This window comes from Corvus moneduloides, chromosome 14, assembly GCF_009650955.1.
Source record: "Corvus moneduloides isolate bCorMon1 chromosome 14, bCorMon1.pri, whole genome shotgun sequence".
NCBI lineage: Eukaryota > Metazoa > Chordata > Aves > Passeriformes > Corvidae > Corvus > Corvus moneduloides.
The window spans coordinates 4020193-4047819 of NC_045489.1; the positions used below are offsets into that span (position 1 = coordinate 4020193).

Consider the following 27627-nt stretch of genomic DNA (forward strand, 5'->3'; position numbering starts at 1 on the left):
GGGAACAGTCTCTCCAGACGTGTTGTTCATAGCACATATTGATTTCCAGCACATCACGGTAAGCAAAAGTTTAACAACCATAATTTTATGAAAATGACAATAGAATAGCACATCTGGTGAGAATTCATTTATGCTTTTTACATTTTTAACAACCTGGCTATTTTTACTCTTCTCATCCTCTCAAAGGGAGTACAATGTAATGAAGCATGGAGCTGGAACTAGGCCACACCTCAGCTGGAAAATGTCAAATTCTATTATGCCATCCTCAAAAGCATAAATCATAGCTGCACACTTTTAAAGGTATGAATGAGGGAGGGAACAACATAAAACATTTATTTGAATTCATGCAATGTATTTCTAGTACAGAATGCTAAAGGATGAGTTTTTATTTATTTAATGTAGGAATATACCAAATATTTAAAAGTTGAAATCTATGATACATAGTATCTTCTCTCTGCTGAGAAATCCCCTTGAACGTTGAACATTCTTGCATTTAATTTTTTCTGGTTGTCAGCTAACAAACTAACCTGCTTAATGTCAGGAACTACTAGTTCCTTTGTCACTTAAAATCCTTCATTTCTATAGGAAATAATTTTAATTGTCTTTAGTTTAAAGACATAGTTGACTAGTATAATATTCAGGAGTCCACATTTCATTTATTTAATATTAAAATGTACCTTTCACACGTTGTTTCCCATGTTTCATTGCTTAAATTATGTATGGGGAGGAAAATCTTTCTCTTTGGCAGCAGCAGTACCATAGTTCATAACTATTCAAATAAATAAATAGCATTTACTAAGCACTTAGGAGGAGGGAGGAAGGTTGTTAAACTCACTTGCTTACTCTCACTCTTCCTGTTTTCTTTAATATTCTTTTTATTCCAAGAGATTTAAACTGTGGAAGTCTGACCCTATTTACAATAAGTTTGACTTTCTGGATATGTTCTACACCTCTCAATTCTGTAGCACAGTTTTTTAAAGGCTTTTCAGGATATTATACAAATTATTAGATGACATTTACAGGGACAGCTGATATGCTACAAAAGAATGTGATTATACACTTTCATGAGATATTTTTGCCTGTCATTCAACGTGGAGTAGATGAGGGTCTTGGAAGAGTATTTAAAATACTTGTACAACATAAGGATAATAGTAGGCTGATAGGGATTATAGATTATGGTATATTTAATGTATAGAAAATAAACTACATCCATTATTATGTAATTAGAATGGACTCAAACTCATTGCTACCACTAAAACTAAAACTATTGTACAAATCATGCTACTTATTATCTAGTACACATGTTCTTAACGTGAGTTACAACTTCTGTACCTCTACAGCTTTTGAGATCCTGGTGAAAGCTTTTGAGAGACAAATTGTCAGCTGAGCACCACCTCTAAGAGCCATTTGCAGAACAGAATTCCATGTTCTGAGGCACATTTTGTTCTGTGCAGGTTCTCCTATCTTACACACAATGGATTTTTCACAGCAACCTCACGTGTATGAACAACAACCTCTGGGGTGTTATTTTTCTTATGTCCTTTATCCAGAGAGATCTTGTGCAGCTGAACTTTGAGGGTTTATTTCTGACTTAGACTGGGATCAGTGGACAAGGATCTTTCCCAATGAATATCCCTGAGACCCACGTGTGTCTGTGATACAGCAGAAATGCAAACATGGAATAGCCTGGTGCAGCCTGTGCTGCTCTGCTGTTCCTGTAGGTATTTATTCCCCTGTTCCTGGCCCAGTACAGCAAATTTTCTGTGGTTTAGGAGACATTAAACTGTCAGAGGCACAGAGATGACCATCTACTGCTTTGACCAACATTCCTGACATCATGGACAAACCTTTGAATCAGACATTTAAACCTGAATTAGAAAGTGGAGGACAGGTTGAGGATACTCCTGAGCCCATTTTGCTGAGGGCTTGCATTCCGGAATCTCCCATCTGCTGGTGCTTCCCGGCTGCGGAACACGTGTGTCCCTGTGTCACATTGCTGGAGGCCATCCAAGCAGTGACAGGGGTTTCTGTTGTCACATTGATTCATTCATTTGGAATTCTTAATCCTGGATCTGAAGGTGAAAGCAGTGCAGGCTGTTTGCTCAGAACTGTCTCAGGTAACCCTTGGATGGGATGGGGCAGGAGGGCAAAATGGATTTGCTCTACTCAGCGATACACACACCAACCTGTATAAATATATAAACTACACCACCTTTTTATTTTCCTCACTGAGTAGGCTGTGTCGTTTTTTACCACTTTTTAGAGAAAGCTCTTGATCCAAACAATGCTGATGCCATTTAACTTCATTGTGTATCATACATTACCAGCTTGTATCTACAGAATATTCTTGTGCAGGAGATATTTCCATGTTGAACATTTGAAATCTTATCTACCATTCTGTTCTGGCTGATTTAATCTCCTTGGCTTTAAATTGTCTGCCTGAAGTCACTGCAGAATGGATCAAGAGGGGAACACTCAGCTCATTTAGAAGGAGGTTAAGAAGCTATTCTTGAGTTATTCTTAAGAGTACTTAACCTATTTTTAAAATTTTAAGGAGCTTTTCTTAGACTGCAGTGTTGCAAGGAGTAAGTTGAAGATTTGAAGCTGAAGCCAGATAGTTTAAGAATATTAAGGTTTGTCTTGTACAGTCTCAGCAGTGATTTCTTTCCCTTCCTGACCACTTCATGCCCACAGCATATCTCTACCTCAGTTCGGGCAACACAGCCCTGGGTCACAGCCACTCTGCAAACCAGGGGGTGAATCAAAGTAGCTTTAAAAAAAAGCTGAGGAATTTGAAGGGAAAAAAGTAAAAATAGAAGTCAGGGTATGAGGAAGCTGGAAGGGGAGGCTGTTCCCTGGTGGCAGGGACTGAGCAAAGGGCAGAAAACACCCAGTGCAGTCAGTGAAGTGTTAATGTTCAGTGGCTCTGCTCAGCCCTGGATAGACATGTGCCCGCTAATTTTCAGCCTTCCTCTATAACACTTAGCTTAGAACTCAGCAGAAACCGGGTTTTTCAGTGTTTGAGTAGACATTTGGCAACTTGTGAAGTGTCAGATGAGCACTGGTGAATTTGAGAACTGGGGTGAACGTTTGTGTCAGGGAAGGAAAAAATCCTCTCAGCAGAAAGCACTCTCTAACCTGAGACTGGAGTACCTGAAATAAAGTAACTTTAGTCTGTTCCAATTACATTAAAAGCCAAATCCTGCACTGCTGACACTTTACAGACTTTACTATTGAAATCTGGCTTAAGGGACTGGCTGCACACTGGAGACTTAATCAGTATAAACTGAAGATGGTAAAGGTTTAAACTGTTGAATAAATATAATTTACCATGAGAGATTATGGCTGAAAAGTCCTATTTAAAGTGCCAGCAAGGCAGAGAGGGCAGTTGGTAGGATTTGGGAAAGCAGGAGTTCCTGCTGGCGTGTCCTGTCCAACATCAAGGCTTCGAAAGCCAAGGCAGTGAGGGTCCTCCTGCCTTGATTCCTGGGGTGCTGTCCCAAAGAAATGCACAGGTCCAAGTGCTCAGCCTTCCTGATTTTTTCTAACCCCACTGAGACATGGTCCCTTCCCTACAGATTCTCATCTACGTGATAAAACACTTCATGAATCTAAAACATAATTCAGTGGACTATTGTTAGGGAATTCTAGATTTATCATTGCTCCTACTAATTCCATTTACTCTATTAATTTACCTTCTATTAATTTATCACAGCTTTCTGGGCTGGGTGGGTTTTTTCCCCGCTCATCTGCGAGGTGTTGAATGCTGACAGTGACGGAAACCTCACAGGAAGCATTGACAAGGTCTGAAAAATAATTCTGGAGCCCTTGTGTTGCTAAGGAAGTTTCATCAGTAGAACCAACGATTTGAGATTGTTTTCTCAGCAGTGCATGAGATAAATGAGAACTATTTCCAGATTCAGTAATTTTGAAATCTGAAGGAACGATCTTATCAGTTTGCTGGCCACCCTGAACGGAATGCATCAAAAAAGATTAATAGGGAACAGGGATACCTGCTTTCTTTTACAGCAAAAAAGCCCTGCAAAAATATTCTATGGAGCTGTTTTTACCTACTTCATTTTGCATTAAATATAACATCTATATGTTTTGTATAAGTAGCTTTTCATTCTACACTGCTGGGACAAGCAAACTGGTAAACGAAAAGAAAAGGGGGTGAAATTTAAATTAGAAAAGAAGACTCTCTGTGAGGTCTGAGCTGCTGGAATATTTAACGTATTCTTAGGTATCTTCCAAAATTTTCCCAGCGGATAAAGGAATCTCTCAGGAAAACTTTGTTTACACAGTTTAACCTAAAATGCATCTGTATTGAAAACAGAAGGAAATTTTCTTTTCCACCAGCTGCAAAATTTGACTGTTTTGAAATCCACCATCCCCAAATGTATGACAAAAAATGTGAAGAAGGATAAATACTGTGAATGCAAAACTCTAAAGACAGTCTAAAGAAGTCTAAATACAAACAAACAGCAACTTTTGTTTGTTGAGTCTCTTCCCTATGTACAGCAATATATATATTCCACTTCTACAGGAGCAGGACTGGGCCCCTGGAGCAATAGTGGCAGGTGATGCATTCCTGTAGCTCCAGCACTGTTGAACCATCCGAGGGAGTACCTGACACAAATCTGTGTAGCTCAGTTCAGTGTGCCTGCTTAAACAAGCACCAACGTTCCTCTGCCGCGCATTTGCTGCACGTAGATATTTTCGTGTCACAGTAGCCTACACAGTATATATTTGGAAGGTAATTGGAGGGTATGAAACCTTTGAAAGGGATCATTAGAATGTGTAGAATACTTTGGAAGCAAACAAAAAAATCTGCTTTTTTTACATGTTAGTTTAACTAAGCTACTTCCAAACAAAAGCGTATTCTGGGAATGATAGTTGTTAAGTGATGAAAAATGTTTTTCAGTTAAGAATCTATTATTTTTATTAGAATTATAATCTTTAATTTTTTCTTCAAATTTTGTGTGTACAAGTCATAATCCTACTTTAACAGTAATTAAACTGGTGTTAATCCAGCACTGAGCAGTTTTCAAGGTGCATTTGACCAAGTTACAAATAAAACCTCTCCAGGTTTAAAGTGTTCTGGTTTTACCTTGTGGATCTGATTTGGGAGATTTCTGCTGATTACTTTTGCCAATAAAAATAGATCACACCTATTTTTGGGCTCTGGGTTGCTAATTCTCAGACAGTGCCATGAATCACTGAATGTATTTCCAAAGTCTGAGCCTCAAGGCCCTCCAGACTCTGCCCAGCTGGTGTCAGTCAGCAGAACTTCCCTGCTCCCTGCTCAGCTGGCCTTGTGCAAAGCTCTCCTATGCTTTTAGGCAATTCCCTTTTGTGAAGCATTGATTTTCCTTTGCCTTTTCTCACCTCTCTGGAGCAGTTTCAGACTATCAATCCATGAAGGTCTGAGTTATTTTGGGGGACAGCTCATTTGTAACTGACTTTTTTTTGTTTTTCTCCTGGGGCAATTTGGTGCAGGTTTGAAGTGTTGGTTTGCTTTTATATAGAGTAGTTAATCTGATCAAAGTGCTCTGAAAGTGCTCTATGCAAACAAATTCCTATAAATCTCAAAGCTGCACTTAATCTGTGTCCTCTCTCAGCTTTTTTTCTACTCCTGTAGTGTAGGTGTTTTTCTAATATGCATTTCTGCCATGAGCTACCTAATTCTGTTCTTAAATGTGTATTTTATTTCACATAAATGAATTCTCACATATAGACTGGTCCACAGAAGCCCAAATAGGAAGATTCTGATAATGAAGATGACAGTAGATGGCTGTTTCCTCTCTTTGATTGCAAAAGAAATGGCCAACTCTTGGCTAGCACATCCCTGTGGCTCCTTCCCACGCAGGAATGGTCTGTGTGTGAGTGTGTGTGCACGTGTGTGTGTGTGTACTTTGGGATCAGTCACGTTCCTCAGGCTCTGAGCACATCCTGTTATGAGGAAGCAGCAATTCAATTGTGTCTTGGTGCAACAATACAGAGTTTTGGAAAGGTTTCAGTGATAGCCACCAATGGATTATCAGGCAATGCTTCCCTGAAGGCATCACGGCCTGTCCACAGGGTTTGGAGGTTTTGAGAAAAATGGAGAACTCCGCCCATTTTATTACACTCTCACAAGAATTTTCCTTTTCCTCTGCAATCATAGAATCTCAGGATGGTTTGGGTTGGAAGGGCCTTAAAGCCCATCCCATTCCACCCTCTGCCATGGGCAGGGACACCTTCCAGTGTCCAGGCTGCTCCAAGCCCTGTCCAACCCGGCCTTGGACATTGCCAGGGATCCAGGGGCAGCCACAGTTCTCTGGGCACCCTGTGCCAGGGCCTCACCAATAATAAGCTTCACTTTAAGTGAGGTTTAAGTGGTCTGGTCTAAGGCTGTGGCACCCCTTTCTTTTCTGAGTGTGCAGCTTTGGTTGATGGGCTGCATCTTGGGGCACAGATACATTTCTAACCATCCCATTTTATTTCTCTTCTCAGTCCTATATCCAATCTTTTCATTAACTTTTTGGGGGGTGGGGTGGGGGTGGTGTGTCACCAGGCTCCTTTTTTGTCAGGTATTGTTATATAAAGAAAATATAATGTAAGGTAAAAAGTAGATGCCTTTAAAAAGATACCAATAAATCATTCAAAGTCTGTCAGTTTTCTGCACAGGCTGCTAGAAGAATAGATTTAATGGATCTACATACAACAGAGATTTTCTATATTGCTTGTTTTCTTATCTGGCAGAGCTTTGCATCATTTGGAACCAGCCCTGTATCGTGGGAAGACTCTACTGATTTCTCTCAAGGAGTGCTTTGGTTGTGGGGGAGTCCATGTATAACTTCTCTATAAGTGTTTCTTGATGTATATTTTGAGACACAAAGCCTAAGAATACAGCACAGAATGTGACAATGCAGAATATAGAAAGAAGCTGTTGGTTACAATTTGTATTTTTAGACTCCTCGTTTCAGGAGGATGCCAAAAGCACACTTCAGCAGTCAGATCCAACTGCATTATTCCTCATGACAGTATAAAATAGTGAGACAAATTCAGAAACTAGATTAAGAATCAGAGTTTATCTTACTGCATAAAATTGCTAAAATTGTATAGGAATCTGTATTGTGGATCACAAGTTAATGTAAAAACTCCAAGCTATTTTTTTTTTTTCACTTTGTCTGTTTAAGCTACTGGGCAAGTTGTTGCATGAATAAATTTATTTTCTTCCTCTGAAACTGTATAATATTAAATGCTGTGTTGTTGGCATAAAATATAAGTTGATCAGACAGACAAAGATTATTATTCTGACAACTGTATACACAAGGGTACCGTTGTACATTGAATTTCAGCGTGTAATATGGTATGAATCTTCACGAGAGACTCAACTTTCATTGACTGCACAGAAGGTGCTTTTCCTTATTAAATACGGGAGGTGGTCCTGGGGGGATTTTTTTAAAACATCTTCATCCATTTTTTTCCCAGCTGGTCTCTGTGCCCTGGGAGGCTGAAGGATCCGGCGGGGCGAGCAATTCTCCCTGGAACGTTCGGATGGAGACCGAGTCGTGCTTGAGCACTGGAGTACCTGGAATGTTTTGCCTCAGCAGAACCCACACAAGCCTCACCTTTCCCATTCCATAGGCAGATGTGTGTGCTCTGTCTGGAGCCTGTAGGACACAAAAATTCACCTTAATTCAGTGAAATGTTACCAGTGAAACACTAAAATCACTCTGGATCTGCACTCCTGTCATTCCTGGCTGTCACAGACTGTTGCCATCCTCTCTTTCCACCTGCTGATGATTTCTGGGGCACAGGGACACCCACAGACCCTCTTTCACTTCTGCACAAAATGAAGGGCCAAGGGCACAGAGTGAGAGACCCTCTTGTGGAATTTAAACTGCATCCATAATTTTCCTGGCCAGTGCAGGGATATCAGCTTTTATTGGCCATGAGTAATTAGGAGATTTCATCAACTGTCCATCCAGAGGGTTCCCCCACCCTCCTAAATCAGCAAGACTGAAGAGACTGTGGAATTTTATGGCCTCTCTCTTCCTCCAGGTTTATTAGTCAGTTAATGGCATTGCTCAGCTGGGAGGGCTCTGGGCACAGGGGTGTAACTGCATTTGGAGCTGATGAAATGCCAGTTCTCTGCAGATTCATATATTGAATTCAACAAGTCACTTTAATCTTTATTTGACATCCCTTTCCCCATCTGTAAATGAGAATCAGGTGGATCTTTCCTGTGAGGGTCTTTGTGTGCCCACTCCCACCCTACATATGGATTTATACATGGCACTATCCCACTGAATGGGTGAGGTTTGGGGGATGAAGGCAGAGCTTAGATCTGGGCTGTGCATCCTTTCTTTAGATCAGACAAAATCAGGGCTCAAACTTCCAAAATTTCTCTTCTTTGCTGTGAAAAGTGGTTAACTGTGATACTTCAGACCCTTTTAGAGCCCATATGAAAACTTGGCATTACTAATTTATTGTACAATTTATAGCATCAAAGTCTTCCCAGATGTCCAAAATTCTTCTCATCCTGGTACTTTCTGTTATAACTTTATAGTTTGATGCACTTCAAATCTTGGACTGCACCAGTACCCTTTATAGCAGTACCAACCATAAAGTCTGTATGCATCACCTTTATAGCACAAGTAAGGACTAGGAAATGTTGTCTCTCTGCTACTGATTCGTGTATTATTATGTTGAGAGAGAGTAACAGCTGTAAGGACAAAATAACACTTATTTCACCACCCACAGGAACATGAAATGGCATATATTGTTTGTAAAATTAGCTATCACATGTAAAGTTCTATTGTATATAGCTAAATAATAAAAGTAAGTGCATTTTTAGGTGCTCTTCAAATGAGGTCACAGTGCTGATGAAGTTCTCAGTATTTCTCTGATTTTATGAGATTCCAGGGGCAATGATGAGATGTGTGGCACATGGGTACACGTAGCCAATTTAAAAATGCCCTAAATATAACTTGAAGGGCTAATCACATTTACAGTCCACCAAATGTGTATGAATACATTTTGATGTGAGAAAAACACATCCAGTGAGGAAATAATAAACTATTAGCCTATTAAAGTGAGTATGTTTTATTCACTGCTAATTTTAATTAAGACTCAGACTTAATTCTCATGTGCACCACGGGAAAGATATATTTTGGTACACAGTTTCCAGAGTCTCACTTTGCACTTTTTCCTCCAGTCAGAAGTGGGTAAATATTTTTTTTTAAAGCAGAGTTGTTTAGGAGTGGCCTGAGACACTGCCCCAGCAGCAGCACAGCCTGCCCTGGGTCTCCATCCTCTGCCTGAATATTTGCAAACCCCACAGGGAGGGCTCAGGGCACACATTTCCTGCAAACTCTGCTCCCCACGGGAAGGACAGCACAAGTCATGAGGAAACAATTCTTTTGCAAACACTGATCCAACGGGAACACTTCAACATTTTGATCCAGGAGGAGAAATGATCACTGAGGCTACTCTCCTTCAGGGCATCTGGAACTCAGAGCAACAGCTCTTGAGTTATTAGCTGGGTAGTTCAGCATTCATCTTCTGAAGTCAGTGCCAAAGGCATACAGGCAGAATAAAGAATAACACCACATTGATAAATATGCATCATTTCCCCCTGCCTTCCACAGGAATTGTGTAAAATGGAAAGGCATAATTGGACTCTTGGTAAATATGATGGATCAGAATTTATTTTGGGGTGGGTTTATCTTTTTTTCCCAGATTTAATCTTTGTAACATCAGATTTCAACCTGCTGTGAGTGACTTTCAGGCCTGATTTACAAATCATTCAGATGGAGAATGTGGTGTGGAAACAAAATAAATGCTTCCTTGGCTGTGTTTTTTTGGTTTTGAGAACTTACCAGAACTGGGGGGAAAAAAACCAGGAGAGAAACTGAGCTGTGCCTGCTGAAGGGATGAGTTTGTCACCTTGTGAACTTTCCACTGGCCATCTGGTGGGATGGGGAGTCCCCAGAGGTCTCCTGTCTCTCCCACTCCTCTCCTGTCCCCTGTCCCACCACAATGATTGTGGCTTCTGGCTCATTCTCACAGCTGACCTACAGCCTGAGTGTGGGACTGAGAAAGGAAAGGATGCAGAATGGCGCTCACTGAGAGCAGCAATCCCATCTCCAAGTTACATTACAAAAGGCAAAGGAATTCCCAATACAATGTTACTTCCAGTTTACAATTCCGTGATCCCATTTTTCTCTCGGGGGCAGAAGATCTGAGATGAAAATTGGATGTGCATTATTGTTTTTGTCTCTGAGGGAGCATCTTTATGGAACACAGCTCTGACAGAGGCATGGGGAGAGCTGGCAGGTCTGGGCTGGGAAGCTTTTCTGCCTGTCTCCCACCACACACTTATCGTGGTGATGGGCCTTTATTTTACCCTTTTGATTATTAAGAACATTAAAACCAGAACTGAGAATGCCTTAAAATCTTTTCAGCTCACAGGGCGATGTGTGATAACCTACAGTTAAACAAGAGCAATTACCAAACATTTTTTGCTAATTAGGAGATGGTTTGCCAAACATCTTACCTATTTTTTTAAATTCTATTTTCCAAAAGCAAGTAAGAAACGGCCATAAGAACTACTGGCTGCTGTTCAGGAAGACTTAATGGAATGACCTGCAGTGGTTGCACCGAAATAAAATACAAAAACAGAGATAGCAGAAGGTAAGAATGGCCATACTGTGTTGAACAAAAAGGTGTCAAGCCCAGGCCTTCCACAAGAATATTCCAAGGCGTATTCGAGTGCCATCAAGGCCATATAGTTCTGTGCCTACAGCTCCATAAGGATGTCTGTGAGGATGTCACAAGCCAAAGGTTGTCTCTGTGTGTTTAATCACCCTAGACAGCCTAATCTTGATTAATTTAGCTGTTCCTTATGCAGGTTATGCTGTACAGCCTCAAAAGCTTAGAGTTAAAAATACATTTTTCTAATGTTAAATGAGACTTGATTTGCAGTCCTTAATTTGTCCTTGGAGATTAACATCATGTTTCATTACCAAGTAAGACACCACCGTAGAGTTACAAATATTTTATGGCAATTTCAATTGTCTATTTGTTTTATTCTCTGGCAATAAAATCTCCAAATACATTATTCCCATGCTTTGCCTTCACTTCCATTTCACACACGGCCACTGATGTGGTTGCAGAAGTCTTTGAGCAGGAGGTGGGAACAAATGACCTCCTGAGACCTCGTCACCCCGAATTATTCTATCAGTCAATACAATCTAGAGTCAACAATTTCCTTCAGTGCCAAGCACAATTACAAACACATAAACCTGTTTTTAACAGGCATGCAAAAGCTACCACAGATTTTCTGCGCAGAAAAAACTTGTGAATTTTCATCTGAGCCTCCCTCTCCATGGAAGCAGCTCTCTAGCACAGCAAGCAGGACGCTGAGCATTTCTGTGCTCCATTTAATCCCACAGCCAGTTGGCCAGCAGCAGCAGGCTGGTGGCCAAGCAGTGTTTGTGGTTTAGTGCCGCTGGGAAAACCTAGAATGAGTGTCTGGTGTCCTTTCCCCACTCCTCCTCCCCCCAAAAGTACATCAGGCTGGATGTTTTTCTTTCCTACCTGGTGGAACGTGCTGCCATTATTTGTGCAGTGAGTAAGTGGTACAGGACAGTTACAGGTTTTATGTACGAGGCTGAACATCTGCAGACAAAATAAAAAATTTTATTTGTCTCCCCCTGGCCTTGTATCGTTCGAATAGACAACTGTGCCAGGGTTTTAATATTACCAAATATACGGCAAAAAGAGGCACTAAATCACACAACACGTGGGAAGGAGCACAGACAGATCACACCTGACTGAGCAAACAAAGCAAGAGCATTGGGCTGGAGGGGAGAGCTGGGAGCAGAGGCCTGAGGAAGGTGGTGAAGGAAGAAAGAGGAGGAAAGTTCTGGGACTTGTGTCAGTGATGGGGAACGAGGTGGCTGCGAGGATGCTCCAGTGACCGGTCTGTGGAACAGCTCAGAGCAGCAGCAGCTGGCCAGGAACAGCCTGATATTCCTGGAGTCACTTTGTGGACAAAAGCATGGGATGATGACTTTGTTCAGCCTGAAGATGAAGGCTGATTTGGGGCACAGAGTGTGCCGGGCACACTTGTGTTTTCTGCCCTGGCACAGGGAATTCTCCCAGAGCAGTGGCAGGAGCTCTGGGGACCTGCACTGTTACGGAGACAACTGCATGGAAAATGTCAGGGCAGGCTCTGCAGATCACATGTCTGGGTTTGGGGAGGAAAACCCTGACCCCCTCTCTGCTCTCAGAATGAAGAAAAGCAGACTTAAAAGCAACAGATCTTCTATGGTGCTTCCAAATATCCAACAGCAGTTGATCACTGGATTAGAATTTATAAGAAAGAAGTAGCAAATGGTGCAAATTAGTGCACTATTTAGGAGTGAAAATAATATTTTACAAAAAACCCCTCAAACTTCCAATATTGGCATCACCAAAGAACAAGTACCAGTGTATTTGTATATTCAGGAAAATGACTCCTGCAGGAAGTCTTCCCAAAATTACTTCTGGCTCTGTGTAATTCAGGGAGATAGATGCATATGCCCATGAATTGTTTAACTGTAGAAATGTCTTTTATTCCTGTATAGCAGATGCACAAAGGGAATGGGAATGTTTTATAACTTAGGCTTTTAAGTAATAAATAAATGCTGACATTCTCAGCTGAGACATCTTGATTTTTGCATACTGTGTAATACTGAAGTGTGCAAATATTATTTTAGAAATAATTATTTTTCTCTTTTTAAAAAGCATATGAAACCTCAAGAATATGATAAAACATCACAGTTGGTTTCTAAATGCTTTGCATCTTAATATGGTTGAAGTTAAGGCAGTAAGTAATTTCTGAGTTTTTCCCTTGAGCTGTGTAGTTCTTTTCATATGAAATTATTCTCTGAGTGCATTAGATAATGCTATGGTTCCCACAGCTGTATACACATCTATAAATCATTAATGAGGCAGTTAACTGAAACAAAACTATAAAAGATTTGCATTACCCGGCAGAACCCAGCCTTAATTGACTTCCAGTTATTTACAATTAATTTTTCCATTTGGAATAATGATTGCAAGCAACTTAGGGTTTTTTATTACTGAGGAATTAGATGCTGACTATTCATCAAAAGTTTTTACAGAGGGACTGTGTCAGTGGACAGTAATGAGCTGGAGGTAATCTGATTTTTACACACACATCCACTCCCCCACACTGGCAGAGGGGATGGGGTGGGAGGGGGCCCGTGCAGTAAAATGCAGACAGGAGCCAGCAGAAACTTTTTTATCACATACCTAAGTTTAACAACAATTAATTTCCTTTCTTTATAGCATCCAGCTGAAAGGCAATAGGATGAATAGAGCTGGCTGCAGTTCTACATAGAATAAACTGCATGAATGAAGAGAGTAAATATTTATTTCTATCTTACAAGACTGTAAGATAGACTCTGGGGAATAAACGATGCAGAGGCTGTCGAGTAAATATTATTCCATTATGCTATTTAAAAATTACTTTTATAGAGACATAGAGCAGAGAGTAAATCCTCATTAACTTGTCATTGTTTGAGTCAGGCCCAGGACAGGGGCTGTGTGTCAGGGGCCTGGCCAGACACACGGGAGAGATGAGCTCTCTGTGCCGTGTAAGCACAACTCTGGCTGACAGTAACGGGCTGGGGATGTGCTCATCAGGAGGGGATGTCACCTTCAAATTCCTAATAAAACTTAAGTCAAAAATCACTGAGCCCATTTGCAGCAGCTGAGGTTATCTCTGTTACCCTTCAGCCCTCCCTGTCCTGAATGCCTGAGCACACGGAGCTCAGCAGTGGTGATTCCTGTTTGTGAGCCACAGTGAGAAAATGAGTGAAGGCTCAGGTTCTGGGGCTCCACTACACTGGAACTGCTCTCCTTGGAAATCTTCCCTGAGACTGACCATGTGATCCTTCAGCGCTTTCCCCTCACTACCCTTACTGGGTACAAAACCCGTTCAGTAAACATTTGGGTTGTTCTCTGTTCTCCCCCTCAGCTACAGCTGCCATGCTGAGGAAGTTAAACGACCTGCTTTATTTTCTTGTTTAAAATAAATAATTTTGTTGTCCCTTGGCTAACATTTAAGGCTCTCCACTCATGCCAGCTGGCTGGGCTGCTCTGAGCCAGGGAGTGCAGGTGAAAGCAGCCCTGTGAACACAGGGAGGGCAGTTGCAGTGGGCATGGGGAGCTCTGATTTCTGTGCATGTGCTGTAGACCAAGAGACAGACACCGGCGAATGTGGGGGAGTTTAATTCTGAGTGATGGCAAAGCAAGTGGCTGCTCTCTGCATTATCAATAGGTGCCAGCGAAAGGCCACTGGAATTATCTAGGAAATGACAATCCAGCACTGGTAACCTTGAAAATCCTGCAATCTCCTGCTGGAGTCATTTTTCCCAGGTTCTGTTCCGCTGGGCTGTGCTGCAAAGTGTAATGTAAAGTAACGTGACAGCCTAGCCATGGGTCATTCAGCCTGTCAGTAATTCCAGGCTTGGCAAATTGGTCCTGCCTCCTCACCAGTCCATGAACTTCACAGATACTTAACTTACTCATGCTACACTGCCTACTGCATCAGTTTAGCTGGAAAAGCCACTTCATGTGTGAAGTCTGAGAGGCTTTTCCTTTGGAAATCGGGCTGGTACCAGACGAGCAAACAATATTACTATTTTCATTAAGATATCACATCTGTCAACACACAACATTGGCAATTGTATTTCAAATAACTGTGTCTTGACAAGTTGTACAGTACAATTTAGACAGTGTTTTTGCTGTGTCCATGATCCTTCTTACTGGGCTTGTTGTCCTGGAGTGGGAAAAGCTCTGTTTGTAAACTCAGAAGTGCAGGAACTCTTTATGCACAGAGGTGATACTGCTGATATTGATTTTTTTTTTTCAATGGGTGCAAAGTATCAAACTGATCAACCCCCTGTTTCCTGTAGGAATCCTGAACAGTCTGTTACTGCCTGTCTTCAGGCAGCAAAAAAGAAAAAACCTGGCTTGGGAGTTTCTTGAGGGTTTGCTTTGAAGAAGCCAAAACCAATTTAAGTGAAAACACACTTTCACTTGGTGAAAATTTCCGTTAATTTAAAAAAACCTAGTAACCCTGAAAACCATGCAATTTACTCACCAGATCTTACAAACCAGCAGTCTTTGTCCTGCAGAGTTTCTCATTCCAGTGGCAGAGTTCTCACTTTCCTGTGGCTCCTTCCAGCTGGGTTTGGTTTGGTGTAAGAGTCAGGACCTGTGAATCCAGGCTGTGGATTAAACACAATGGCTTTTCTCTTTTCCCTTTATGCTTTTTTCTTTCTTTCCCCCCAAGTTAGTACGAGCTGAACATAAAATACCAGAAGAAATGAAGAATTACAGTGAGGATGTCAAGAGTTATATTTTTTCCTTCAGAATGGAATCTCAATATTCAACTAAAAGGAAAAAGCCATGAAAAGAATCAGAGCTTTTTCCACTGCTTTGCACATTGTAGAGTCATTTCAACATTGTAATATAGGTGTCAAACGTTACTAAATCAGCTGTCAAATGCTATCAAACCCTTACTTTGCACAGGTGTAAATGATCACATAAAATGCAAAGCACTGATCCGACACCAAAAATCTCTGTGTACCATTTCTGTCTTCAGCAGTTTTACAGAACTATCAAGAGAAAGTCCAATAGAGAGTTTATTCCTTGTTATTTAAGCTTTTTGGTCTGTTTTCTTGCTTTTAGGGATGTGGGTTCCCCCTCTGCTCCAGCTGACACCAAGGAAGAGAGTGCAACAATTTGTATGGAACAGCTTTGGACTGACCTGCAAAGAACAATATTATGTTCCATAATAATGTTCCAAATGTTAAAGAATTTTTCCTGCCAAAACCTCTCTTCTGTAAGTGCCCCAGCATCATCAACTGATGGCAGCACAGCTCTGGGAATAAACACTTTCAGCTAATGGCAGGAATTGTCAGGGGAAATATGAAACAGGTATTTCTCCCTGATACAGAATGAAACATATGATTAAAGTTAAATGCCAAATCCTACCAGCACTGGAGTGAATTAAGGTTTATTTTTCATTCCTGTTAATTCTTTCCTCTCTTTTTAGCTAATTCATCTTGTTTCATTTAATGCCAGTGGTTTTTCCCGTTTGGCCACTTTGGATGGGGGGGACAATTCACTTTAGGCACGTGGCTTTGGGTAACAAGATTAAAGCTTCAGTCAAAGCCCCGACCCTAAAGGAGCGCTCTGCAGGCTCCCTGTGCCGTGTTCAGCTCTCCACAGGCAAAGCAGTGTGACCACAAACACCCTGCCCCTCCTGCAGCACAGTCCCAAAGGTGCCCTGCTACATCCACGTCCTGCTGGGACACTCAACTGCTTAATGCAGAGTGTTTAAATCAGACTGTGCACTGCAAAAACTCTCTTAATAACCTCAGTGAGAGGGGTGGTGTACTGCAATGTTTATTGTGAGGGAGCTGTGACACAAACCTTACTTACCACAATGAAACCATCTTCAGGTAACAACCCAAAATGAATTTGTCTCCACTGTTTTACTTCGGACTTTCTTGTGAAAAGTGAGTCTGGCTCACTGGGGGCAGACTGAAGCACACAGTGATTAATTAGAGCTGGACTGATTTTGTATAGTTCAATATGAACATGTCACTTCTCTGGCTGCTTCATCTCCATCTTCCCTCTGACCAGGCAGAATTTATTCCAGAATGCTTGCTCTGGTACCAGGAGCAGCAGGTGTACATATATACATACATATACAGATATATGTATGTATGTGTATATATACATGTACATATGTATATATGTGAGGTCAGTGGCTCCTGGGACTGGTACAACATCCAGGAGAAACTTGTGGAGAGCTTGGAGCTCCCAAACACAGCAAACCCCTCTCCTTTTCTCACAACTGACCCCTCTTGGATACAAAAAATGATAGATGGTGAAAGGGATCTACTGCTCAGTGAACACACATTTCAGTGTCCTTTCTGAAAGAGCTGTGAAAGCATTTTCAAACATGCTAGGCTGAATGTATGTTAAAATAGTTTAACTATTATAAATCATCCTGTTTTTAAAGCATCACTTATCGTAAGAACATTTTAATGTATGGTGCTACATTTGCTTTCACAGTTTTGGGTTATGTCAACAGAATCATATAATGAAGATGTAGTAAAATCTTACTGCATTTTTAACGGAAACTCAGAAAAATTGAGTTTTTATTTTAAAAAATGAGCTCCAAAAAGATTTTTTCCCCTGCCTTAGATGCCCACATCCAAACATTCTTAGAGGCTCTATTCCAGCAGAAGACCCAAACAGGTTCAGGCTAAAGGCAAGGGTGGGTGCAGCACCCACAAAAACTGCAGCACTTGTGCTCTGCTGACGCTGACTGGCTCATTTCAATTGATTTCTTTGATGTACAAATATAAAGCAGTAGCAAATCATTATCCATCTATAATACATCATTATAAAAATATTTTTTTTCTGCCCTTCCATCACAGCTTCAAATCATCAAAAGATGCCCTTTAGCAGACAGAGCTACAGTCAGAATGTTTATTAATAGTGGTTTTACAAGTGCTTGAACATTTGCAGTACACCTTAGAAATGATGATAGCACACAACCTGGCTTTAAAAAACCCTCTGAAAATTCCTTCCCCTCTCTGTCCCTCCTCAATCCACCCCAGCAAGGACAGCTGGGCAGGCGGATGCTGCTGGACCACAGCAGGAGGCAGCAGTGGGAAGGTGGGAAGTGCCTCCACGAGTGCTGTTGCCAAAGGTCCCAGATCCAAGCCCAGGCTGGGAATTGTCCCACGTGTATTTAGGGCTCAGTCCATGCACAGCCATAGGAGGGGTTGTGGAGATCAGCCGAGGCCATAAAGGAAGTTTATAACAATTCAGGTTAGCCCACATTTTGTTATGTTACCAAAAATAGCCTGTAAATAAATACATTTATGGGCCACTTCCTTGTAGGCAGCAACTACTTACAGCAGCATTCAGGTTTTAATGCTCAGCCGTGCATTTCCAAAGGAGTGTTCTCGCTGTGGATTGCTATAGATCCAGGCTTCAAATGGAGATTGGGCACTATTGATCCTCTGGGGTTCATTATGGCCTGCATTGCACAGGATGCAGAACACTGCTGCAATCCACCAGCCATGCCCTTGCCTGCCTTCAGGCAAGATCACCTTGTGTCCAGCCAACACCAGCCCCATGGCCCTTCCAAAGGGCAGCCACACACCTGGAGAGGCTCTTAGGGACCCAGAACTGGCAGAGGGGCCGTGGGTGCTGCACCCCAAACATGCCCAGTCGAACTGCCCACAGCCCCCCCTGCAGCAGGAGGGGCCACCCGTGTCCCTCTGCCCCACCCCCAGACACAAAACCACCCAAAAACCCCAACCCCAAGAGGTGCTGTCCCTCTCTGCGTGCCAGCTGAGGCTGTTCTGGTGAGGAGGAGTGTGGTGGTGAAGGCTGAGGCTGCTCCTGCCCTCATCCACCCCGGGGTGGCTTTAACACCTCTCTCCCACGCAAGGTGTGCTCGTCAGACTGAGCTGACACCCAAATCCCTCAGCCTCTTGCTTTGTCAATACTTACCAGGAGCCACCTAGGAAGGACTGAAAACAGAGTCAGTCTCTCAAGTTTATCACTCTCCTAAACCTCGTTTGTCAGAATTTTGGCACTTAAAACTATCTTGGGATGGGCAGACCAGGAATCGACCCGAGCTCATCAAGCCAGGCTCAGTGCTGCCTTAGGAGTGTGTACATCAGCCACTGAGGGGAAAAATGTTCAAAAAGCCTTTATAGAAATTGAAGAAAAGTGCAAAAAAACGTTGGTATTTTAAAGACTGAGCTATTTAGTTACTTTAAGTCTTTCTAAACTACACAATAGTGGGTAACTGAGCAAAGATCAAAATGTGCACTTCCCAAGAGCACTGCCAGCACTGGGTCAGCCAGAAATGCTGCAGCACCCCAAGGGCTGTTTCAATTCCTTTTTAAAAATAAGATTTAGAAATTAAGTCCAGCCCTCACTTCAGAAAATCCCACTGGAATTGAAACTAAAATTAATATAATACCTAAAGGTACAATTTAAGTTCTGGTGCTCCAATGTTTTATTCACACATGAGCATTTATTAAGAATCAGGAGGACTCTGAATTCAATTCCTAATGCTCCTATTTCTTTGTATCATTCAACTTTTGATTGACTGATCAACGGCAGCATGATTAATGCAGTTATTAGAACACCTGTTATAAAAATAATATGGAACAAACCCAATTTGTACATTGGAAGAATATTCTGGTAAGTCACCTGATCACCTGTAGAACAGAGGGCAACATGTTTCTTTGAACTGACACTGGGTAAGCTAAAACATTTCTTTTATGAACAAAAAAATCAGGTGATTCCATTCTGCTGTGTCACAGAGGCAGAGCCTGTTTACAAAAGCCTGCTAATGAGAAAAAAACGCAGTGCTAAAAATGGAAGAAATTGTGAACACTCCACACATAGATGCAGACAGAAGTAAACATAATCACAGGAAATATATGCCTCATAGATCTATTTAAAGGTCTTTTTTGTTTTTAAGTGACAGTGATTTATATTCAGGGCGCATGTGTGTAACCATGTGTACATCAACAGGAGCTTCTTGTAAGTAAATAAGCACCGTGCCTTTGACCCAGCAATGAAAGTAAAGAGGGAACAGGTGATCACTTAATTCCACCTGACTCCAACCAGCTTTCAGTCCCATGTTTTGAGAAGGGAACGTTTCAGTTGCAAAGTTCAGAATCTGGAACATAACAATAATTAGGAAAATGTTTAATACCAACCCACCCTCTTTATTAAGTCATTTCTTCAAGTATTTTAATTAGTGCAAAACACTGGTTTGCATTAGTACAGTTACTATGGGAATTCACAGTCCAAAAAAAAATCTTAAAAGATTTCCAAAGTCAAACAAAAAACTTTTTAATACTGTATTTTTAGCAAGAACATTTTTAACAAAGAATGTGTACTTTAACTTAATATGGTACAACAGAGAAACCATACTTAAAAGTTTCCATTATCTAACACTCTACTGCATATTCATTTTTCCATCTTAAAAGACCAAAAGCCAAGCTGAACTGAGCATTAAAAAAAAAAGCATCAATTATAATCCTCATATTACGTCAGCTATTAGGGTTTAGCTCACACTTTTGAATTGGTCATCTAATGAAAGGACAATTTTTACATCGTTCTTTTAAAAAATGTACACACATTTCTTTTTAAAACGTAATATATATCGAGTATCTGCTTCAGTAAACAAAGCTTAATTTATAAACACAATCGAAACAGCTCCATGTTGAACAGTTTCAGTGATAAACTGGACTTGTATGATGTACAGCCAGTGAGGACCATTGTGGCTTAAAATCATTGTGCCATTGCTATTCAGTAATAGCCACCTCCTAAGGAAAAAAAAAAAGTTCTTTTTTGGGGCGGGGTGGAGAGGGGAAGTAATTCATGTATGTGCTTAAAAATACTAAAACTCCTTTCTATCTCCGGGGACCTAAAAATGATCTGTTGTGACAGGCTTGGTTTGGTATGGTAAGCTTGTAAAAAGTCTCAGGATTTCTTAATACGGCAGTTTTCAATGCAGCAACAGTAAATTGCTTGAAATTGTCCTTCAAGTTTCATGCTACAAATCCTGTTCCTCACACAGTACTGAAGGCATCAAAGGTTGGAAGGGACATTTCTCAGGAACTATATAGTCTTCAAATAGTGGTCATCATACATTTTTCAGCAGTAGGTGGTTCCTTCAGTACATGATGGTCGGCTTGATGTATGTTCTGTTTTCTGGAGGAAACAGAAAAAAAGAAGAAAAAAGTCAATTGCACAGTTGAACATTTCATAATTAACTGACAATTAGGTGGTTTCTTCACTTGGTTGTGGATTTTTTTGTTCCTCAAATGACCAGATCTACAAGTGATATAAACTGAAGTGATATGAACTGAACTGTCCAGCACGTGGGCACATTTTGTGTAGGGAAAGGAGGCACTGGGTGACAACACCTGGTCAAGCCCGCAAGAAATGACAAACACCCAGCACCACTTGCCCTGGTGTTTGCCAGCAATGGCTCAGGACAGGTTATGAACACTCTGATTAAGATTTCCTTTCTTTAAGGCATTTTTTTTTCTCCCAAAGGCAGCCCGTGTTGGATTGCTGCCTCCCTGGGACAGACCCAGGGACAAGGCACCAGCTTTACCACACACCCTTGTCACTGCACAAAACCTGCCAGGGAACAGGGTGTTAAACCAAAACTGCATTGCTTTCAAAAAATGTAAATCAGGATCTGTTCTTGGAAAACTGTTCTTTCATTCAGAAACCACCACATTTTGCTTAAAATTCTATTTCTTTATTTAGAGAATGAAGCAGAAAAGCACTTCATAAAAATATTCCTAGTTATAGTACCTATCAACTGTGATTTTTCACATTAAGCAACTTTAAGCCCAGAGAAAAAATAAGTATTGAAATGCCCACAGAAACTGAAGCTAACAAGAATCCATATTCCTGTTCATTATACAATGAATCATGAATCCACCCAGCTAAATCCGCAAGTACTGATCTGGAAGATGATAGCAAAATGATAATATGGAGCAGCATTTTGTATAATGTTGACATCTCTCCCATTACTGTTTTACATATGCCAATACTGAGCACTCCTAAGGAACGAACAAGTATTGACCTGCAAACTGACACTGATCCTTGGAGCAATCTCCAAGTTTGCCACATTTCAATTTCAAAATGCATTTCAGCTATAATATGAGTGATTTATCATTTAGCAGTAGCTGTCAAAGTAACCTCCTAGATAAAACAAAAACATCTGGAACCATAAACAGAGGAGAGCAGTAGCTGAATTTTAATCCAAATCCGACATGTTCACTTCATTAGGAACAGGAAACAGCTAATTAGTAATTGAATGTTTCATGGTTTTAAGGAGGCCCAGACTCTCCAAACCAACATGATTTAATATGTATTTTGGATGTAAGCACAAATAAAGATCACAAGAGCCAGGGACGTAACAACTCCAGAGGAACGTTTGGGAGCCTCCAAAGAAAGGACTAAAATTAGTTTCAGGCCATTGGCTGCTGAAAATGCTTGTCTTAAACCTAGTGGGGAATTGCTAAAGCCTGGGGGGGTGAGCAGAAATGCAAGGATTGAACACTGTGGGGTTTGTTTGTGTTTTTTTTTTTCTTTTTCTCATGATCATTAGGAAGCTGCACATGGCTTCTTCCCAGTGGAGGCTGTTCTTTATATTCTTATTAAATTTTAAGTATTATTTTTTAAATTAAGGTAAGATGAAGACATTGAGGGTACTGTGGGCTGACTAAACTTTGGAACAGGTTTCCATATTTCCTTCCAATTCCCTTTATTTCTCAAGCAAAGTTCAGTGGAGGTATCTGGAATACCTCTAAGAGACAAAAGTAAATGCCACAGCTCAAACCCAGCGCAGCCACCCAGGAGACACCATTGATCAGTGAACAGAAAGTGCATAGTTAAATATCTCCTTTTTTATAACACCCTCAATTATTCTCCAGAAATTAAAATACTTTTTTGTTGCTGTGCAATAAACTGAATTTCATGGCATTAACCACGTCACACAGCAACCACCTCTGAGGAATTAACGTGCTGGGAGCAGCTGTGCCCCCACTTACACAGGGAAGACAATGTGATGTTGTCAAATTAATCTTTTCTGGAGAATATTCACCATCTCCTCAGTGCAGCTGACTGCAAGCTACAGACCATTTTATAGCACTTTACCGTATTATATAGCAAAGATTTGAATAAATCCGTGTGCCATAAATGTATTCTTTTATCAGGTTTATCCCTTAATCAAATATTCATTTATGTGGGCTTCATTCTATTAAAAAATGAAATTATACAAAGGTGAGCAAAAGCGTAGATTTACAGTAGTTTAAAGCCTAATCTCATTCTCTAGGGGTAATACTGACAATATAAAAACTGTATAAATGATATTCCCTAACACTAAATATGCTTATGAGCCCCCTGTGCATGTTACACTGCTTTACAGCCTACAGAGCAATGCATGACTGGCTTAATAAGCAAGACATTTAGAAAGGAGGTTTTTTCCCCTTCACAATGCGTAAGACAAGTAAAGATTTCCGAGTTTCTTGGTGAGCCAGAGTCTGTGTTAATAACTGGAATTTTCCCTCAGGATGGCGTTCTCTTGCCCGTGTTGTAGCCCAGGGAAGGTGCAGCTCCTGCACTCTTTTTAGGCACAGCATTACCATTTGTCTCTTTCTTTCAAGGTTTTAATGGGTGCAGAAAGGATGAATCCAAAGGCAATAATCATCATCTGCATATTTATTCACCAACTTTTTGCTTTCTTTTTTGAATTTTCTGAATCCTTTGTGAGGCTTTGTTTGTAAGAGCTCTGGTTTAAATTTAGAATTCAGCCTTATTTCCCTGAAACTACTTTAAAACAATATTTTCACATGTACCCTCCCAATGTGCCCTGGCAATGCTGGTGTGCAAATCCAGTCCAGGCAGAGAAGAAACTCCAGCTGCAGCTACACCTTGGGATTGCCAGGGATCTGAGAGACAGTGTGAACTGTGGAGAAACTCACTGGAGGAATGAAAATTTGGGATCTGCTACACAGTGAGAAAATAGATAAATATGTTGTATCAATAATTGTACATTATCCATGTAATTCATAAGATACAACCCAGCACTACAGGCTGCAGAGAATATGAGCAGCAGGGATGAAATAATAAACTGGGAATCCTGCTCTGCCAGCTGAGCTGGAGGAGGAGCTGGGAGAGCAGCTGGAACAGGATCAGGTGGAGCTGAGAGCTGCCTGTGTGGCCAGAGCAGGGGCAGGGGAGGCGAGGGCAGCCCTGCGCCAGGCTGGGCCCTCTCAGAGCCTCTGCACAGCTCCTGCTCCAGGGCTCGGATCTAGGAATCCTACAGGATACCCCACAAGTGTCCAACTGCACAGGAGCTGAGCTCTCCACCCTTCCCAGACCGGGTAAACACCAGCTCAGTTAGATCAGAGCCAAGCCCAGCTTTGGATGAAGCAACACATGGGAAATGCAATGCTGTAACAATAAATTAACTTGCAAAGCTGGGGCTAATTAGTTTGAACCAGTGTCTTTGTACAAAGGAAAAATCAGACAAAATCAGTCTGCTTCTACTGTGGATCACACCCCTGAGAAAAACCCTCCTTCCCTAAAGCCCTTGGGACACAGGAGTACTGCAGGCATGGAAGGCCCCTGATCATGGGTAAGGACCAGAGCAATTACCAAAACACAGCAAAGGATCCCTTTGCTGCCATGAAGAAAAGATGGACCTGGGCTGACCGTCAATTCAGCTGAATGACAAGCAAAAATGACTTCTTTGCCTGCTTATTAGTCGTCCAGCAAAACCTCTCTGATCTGCAAATATCCTTCAAACTGAGCAGTGAAAGAGCAGGGCATGGCTCTCTCTAGACCTAGGAAGAACAGGGTCAATAAATGCTGGTTCTGTGAGCAGCAACCAGCAAAGGTTGGTTGGTTTTAATCCCTCACACTTCCCTATGGCATCTCTCCACCCCTGCAGAGGTGCCCTCTCTGATGTCTCAAGCTGGCTGAGCCCCTGGGGATGCCTTGAGATTGGTACCAAAACCTCTCCTTCCCTCAGGACCGTGGTGCCTGACCCTCCAGGGCTGCTCACTCACAGAGCTGCTGGGTTAAGAGTTTCTTCCCCACTTTGGCTGCTGAGTCAACCTTGTCAAGTATTTCCTCATCCATGTTAACAGAGCTAAAGAAACTTGTACTAAACCCAGGATTTCAATTCAGTCACTGTAAGGCCCCGTTCCTGGTGAGCAGCTGATGGGGCAGCTCTCGGCTGCACGTGGCCAGTGTGGGCACGGAGTTGCATCTGGGAACTGCTGGGAGCTTTAGAAGAGCTTTTCTAGAGACTCTGCAATGACACAGCATGAGCTAACTACCAGGGGTTTAATAATTCACAGCCTCCAGAGGAGGACATGCACGAAGGAGAGAACAAAGCTCGGGCAGGAGGAAGAAAACAGGCCTAAGACACAGATATAGCAGGTTTGATTTGAAAACTCACTGGTTAGATCAGACTATTAATAAACTAAAGCCCAGTTTTCTAAATGATCAAACCCAAAATACATTCCAAACTTCAACAGTCCTTCATCTTTGACAAACAGATAAATATAAAATGTTATTCATGGTAACTTGAGAGTCTTTGTGCCAAATCTCTGCCAGGTTATGTCACAAACAAAAGCAGCAGCAGCAGCCCTGGGTGACCCTCTTGTTGCAGGCACAGTGAAGCACATTGGCCTGCCTGCCTATGCTGCTGCCTCCTTCCTGAAACTCAGAGTATTTTATTTTTTCGTAAATTGTTGTTATCAAGTATTACTGTAACACCTACTTTTTAAGATTTTAAGCTAACATTGCTTTGCTGATTGTTCCAATATCCCCTAACAATGAAATATTGTAATACAAAAGTTAACTAAGGTATAAACATGCGAAAGGAGAAGTCTCCCTGCGATCATAAAATGATGTTATTTTCTGTTCAGCAGTTCATGTTACTGCTGTTCATGCTAATTAATTAAAGGAGCTGTTGCTGTAATGTGCAAACAGGGAATCTGAGAAACTGAGAGGGCTTTTAGGTCTCGGAGTGAAGTTAAGTCAATCTGGGCGCGGGCAATCAAATGTAATGAAATCACTTGTCAGTGCTAAGCTTGCAAAAACTGTGAAGTTTGACTAGGGAGTAAAAGGATTATAATTAGATTTCCAATAGGATAATAACTAAATGGCAGAAAGCAGTAAAGAGAAAATATTACTTTGTTAGCTAATGGTGCTGCTGTTCGGTTTTAGTTTTTATCAGCACACTTGTAGTTGTGCTAATTTAATTTGCTTTTATCAGCAAAAATGCACTACTCGAATGGTACTTGAATGTCATTTGCAAAAATCATTGATCTGAAGGTGCACTTAATGACACCCAGTATGTTTATTTTATGTGGAAGGGAGATTGGCTGATAAAATGGTTGATGCACTGTGGTGCCGGCCCAGGAGTGAGCAGTGCAAGGAGGAGCAGGAGGGTGTCTGTGTGCTCATCCCCTACTCTGCTCCACTGCAGCTACCACTGACTGACATCTTCTGCCAGCTATAAACCTACCAGCTCCAGCTCTGAATTAGATCTGGGATATGGAGGATGGAGGCTTTAGACTGTAAAGTTCAAAAAAGTTGTAAGTCTTGTCTGCATGAAATTTCTGTTCAATTAATACACAAAGCAGAGGGAAAATGAGTCAACTAAATGGAAAAGATTTATAATGCAGATCAGAAACGCAGTACATGAACAGCTTGTGTTAATAAAATCATTTTAAGAAATGAGCATAAAATATGATATGACTTAATCACTGTGAAAGGTGGCTGTGCAGTAGTTCTGTAATTTTCCTTTAAACCGTCTTAAGGAGATACTGGCAGTGGAACTAATTGAATTTCAAAGGAAAAGCACTGTGTGAATGATAGATTTCTGTCCAGCAGAGCTATTGACAACAGAAAAAGAAAGCTCTGCATTGATGCTAAAGCTTTTTTTCTGAGCAATAGAAAGAGATTTTGGAAGCTTGGAAACAGCTTTGTATTAGGGACATGTGTTTTGCCCCTTCCTCCTCCCAGGGCCCAAAAAACAAAGGCAGCAAATGACAGGGGCAGTGAGGGAGTGTGCTCCAATTGTTAGAGCTGCAGCAGCAATAGGAGCTGTCAGGAACACGAATGGTAATCAAAGGGAAAGAGAATAAAAAGTTATTACAGTATCAGCATAAATAAAAATGAAAGAGACGGTGCTACAGAACAGGAACACTTTGAAATCTAAACAAGCTCCATGGAGAGCTCTCCAGAAAGCTTTTTATCAGCTGAGAGTGTTTAGTGACCTCACTTTAGCTCAGCTCCTCACATCTCCCTACAAGCAGGATTACCAGGCCAGGGAGGTCAGAGCCAGAGGGGCAGAAAGGGAAGGGAATGGTTTTGCCATGGAGGAACAGGGACAGGGCTGCAGCTCCTGCTGCTCAGGCCATGTCCTGTTCTCTCCAAGCCCAGGGACACTGAACACAGGGAATATCCAGCTCTCCCTGGGGCCACGCTTTTGACCCGAACAAAAACTTCCTGAGCCAAAACGTCTCTCAACTGAAGGGATGATGTAGTTGGGATCAGATTAAAAGAAAAAAAAACCCAAAAAACCGCAACCTGAAATAAAAATGGTAAAATCACAAGGTTTTACTGTGTATTAATAAATTACAGGTAATGTAAGAAAGTTCTCTTGACTCCTTCCAGGAGTAAACAGTTGTTGAAGTGGCTGTGCATCACTTTCCTCACAGTATTCCTAATAATTTTTGATGTAAAGACAGATTTCAGCCAAGTGTAATGGTTTTTCTCAACTGAAAACTGAAATTTCCTTTCTTTTCTTTACTAGAGTCTGCCCAGATGCACCTCTGACTCGCAGAGTTGTTTGGAAGAGCACTGAACACTCCTCTCAGCAGATACCATGAACAGATCACAAATATTAGGAACATTTTGCTTGTTGAATTTAAATACATGTGTCCCAAGTGCTCATGCAATATTTTG

At 41.4% G+C, this 27627-nt stretch overlaps 1 protein-coding gene across 4 annotated transcripts in view; it reads right to left on the reverse strand.

Annotated features, from left to right (window-relative positions):
• Positions 1–19820: 19820 nt before the first annotated feature.
• Positions 19821–27627, reverse strand: part of DACH2 (dachshund family transcription factor 2) — a 250069-nt gene continuing 242262 nt past the window's right edge. For all 4 annotated transcript variants that reach the window (XM_032124108.1, XM_032124106.1, XM_032124109.1 and 1 more), the window contains exon 12: positions 19821–20832. In XM_032124108.1, the coding sequence (XP_031979999.1) occupies positions 20795–20832 (38 nt within the window). In that variant the 3' untranslated portion in view covers positions 19821–20794. The remainder of the gene's footprint in view (positions 20833–27627) is intronic.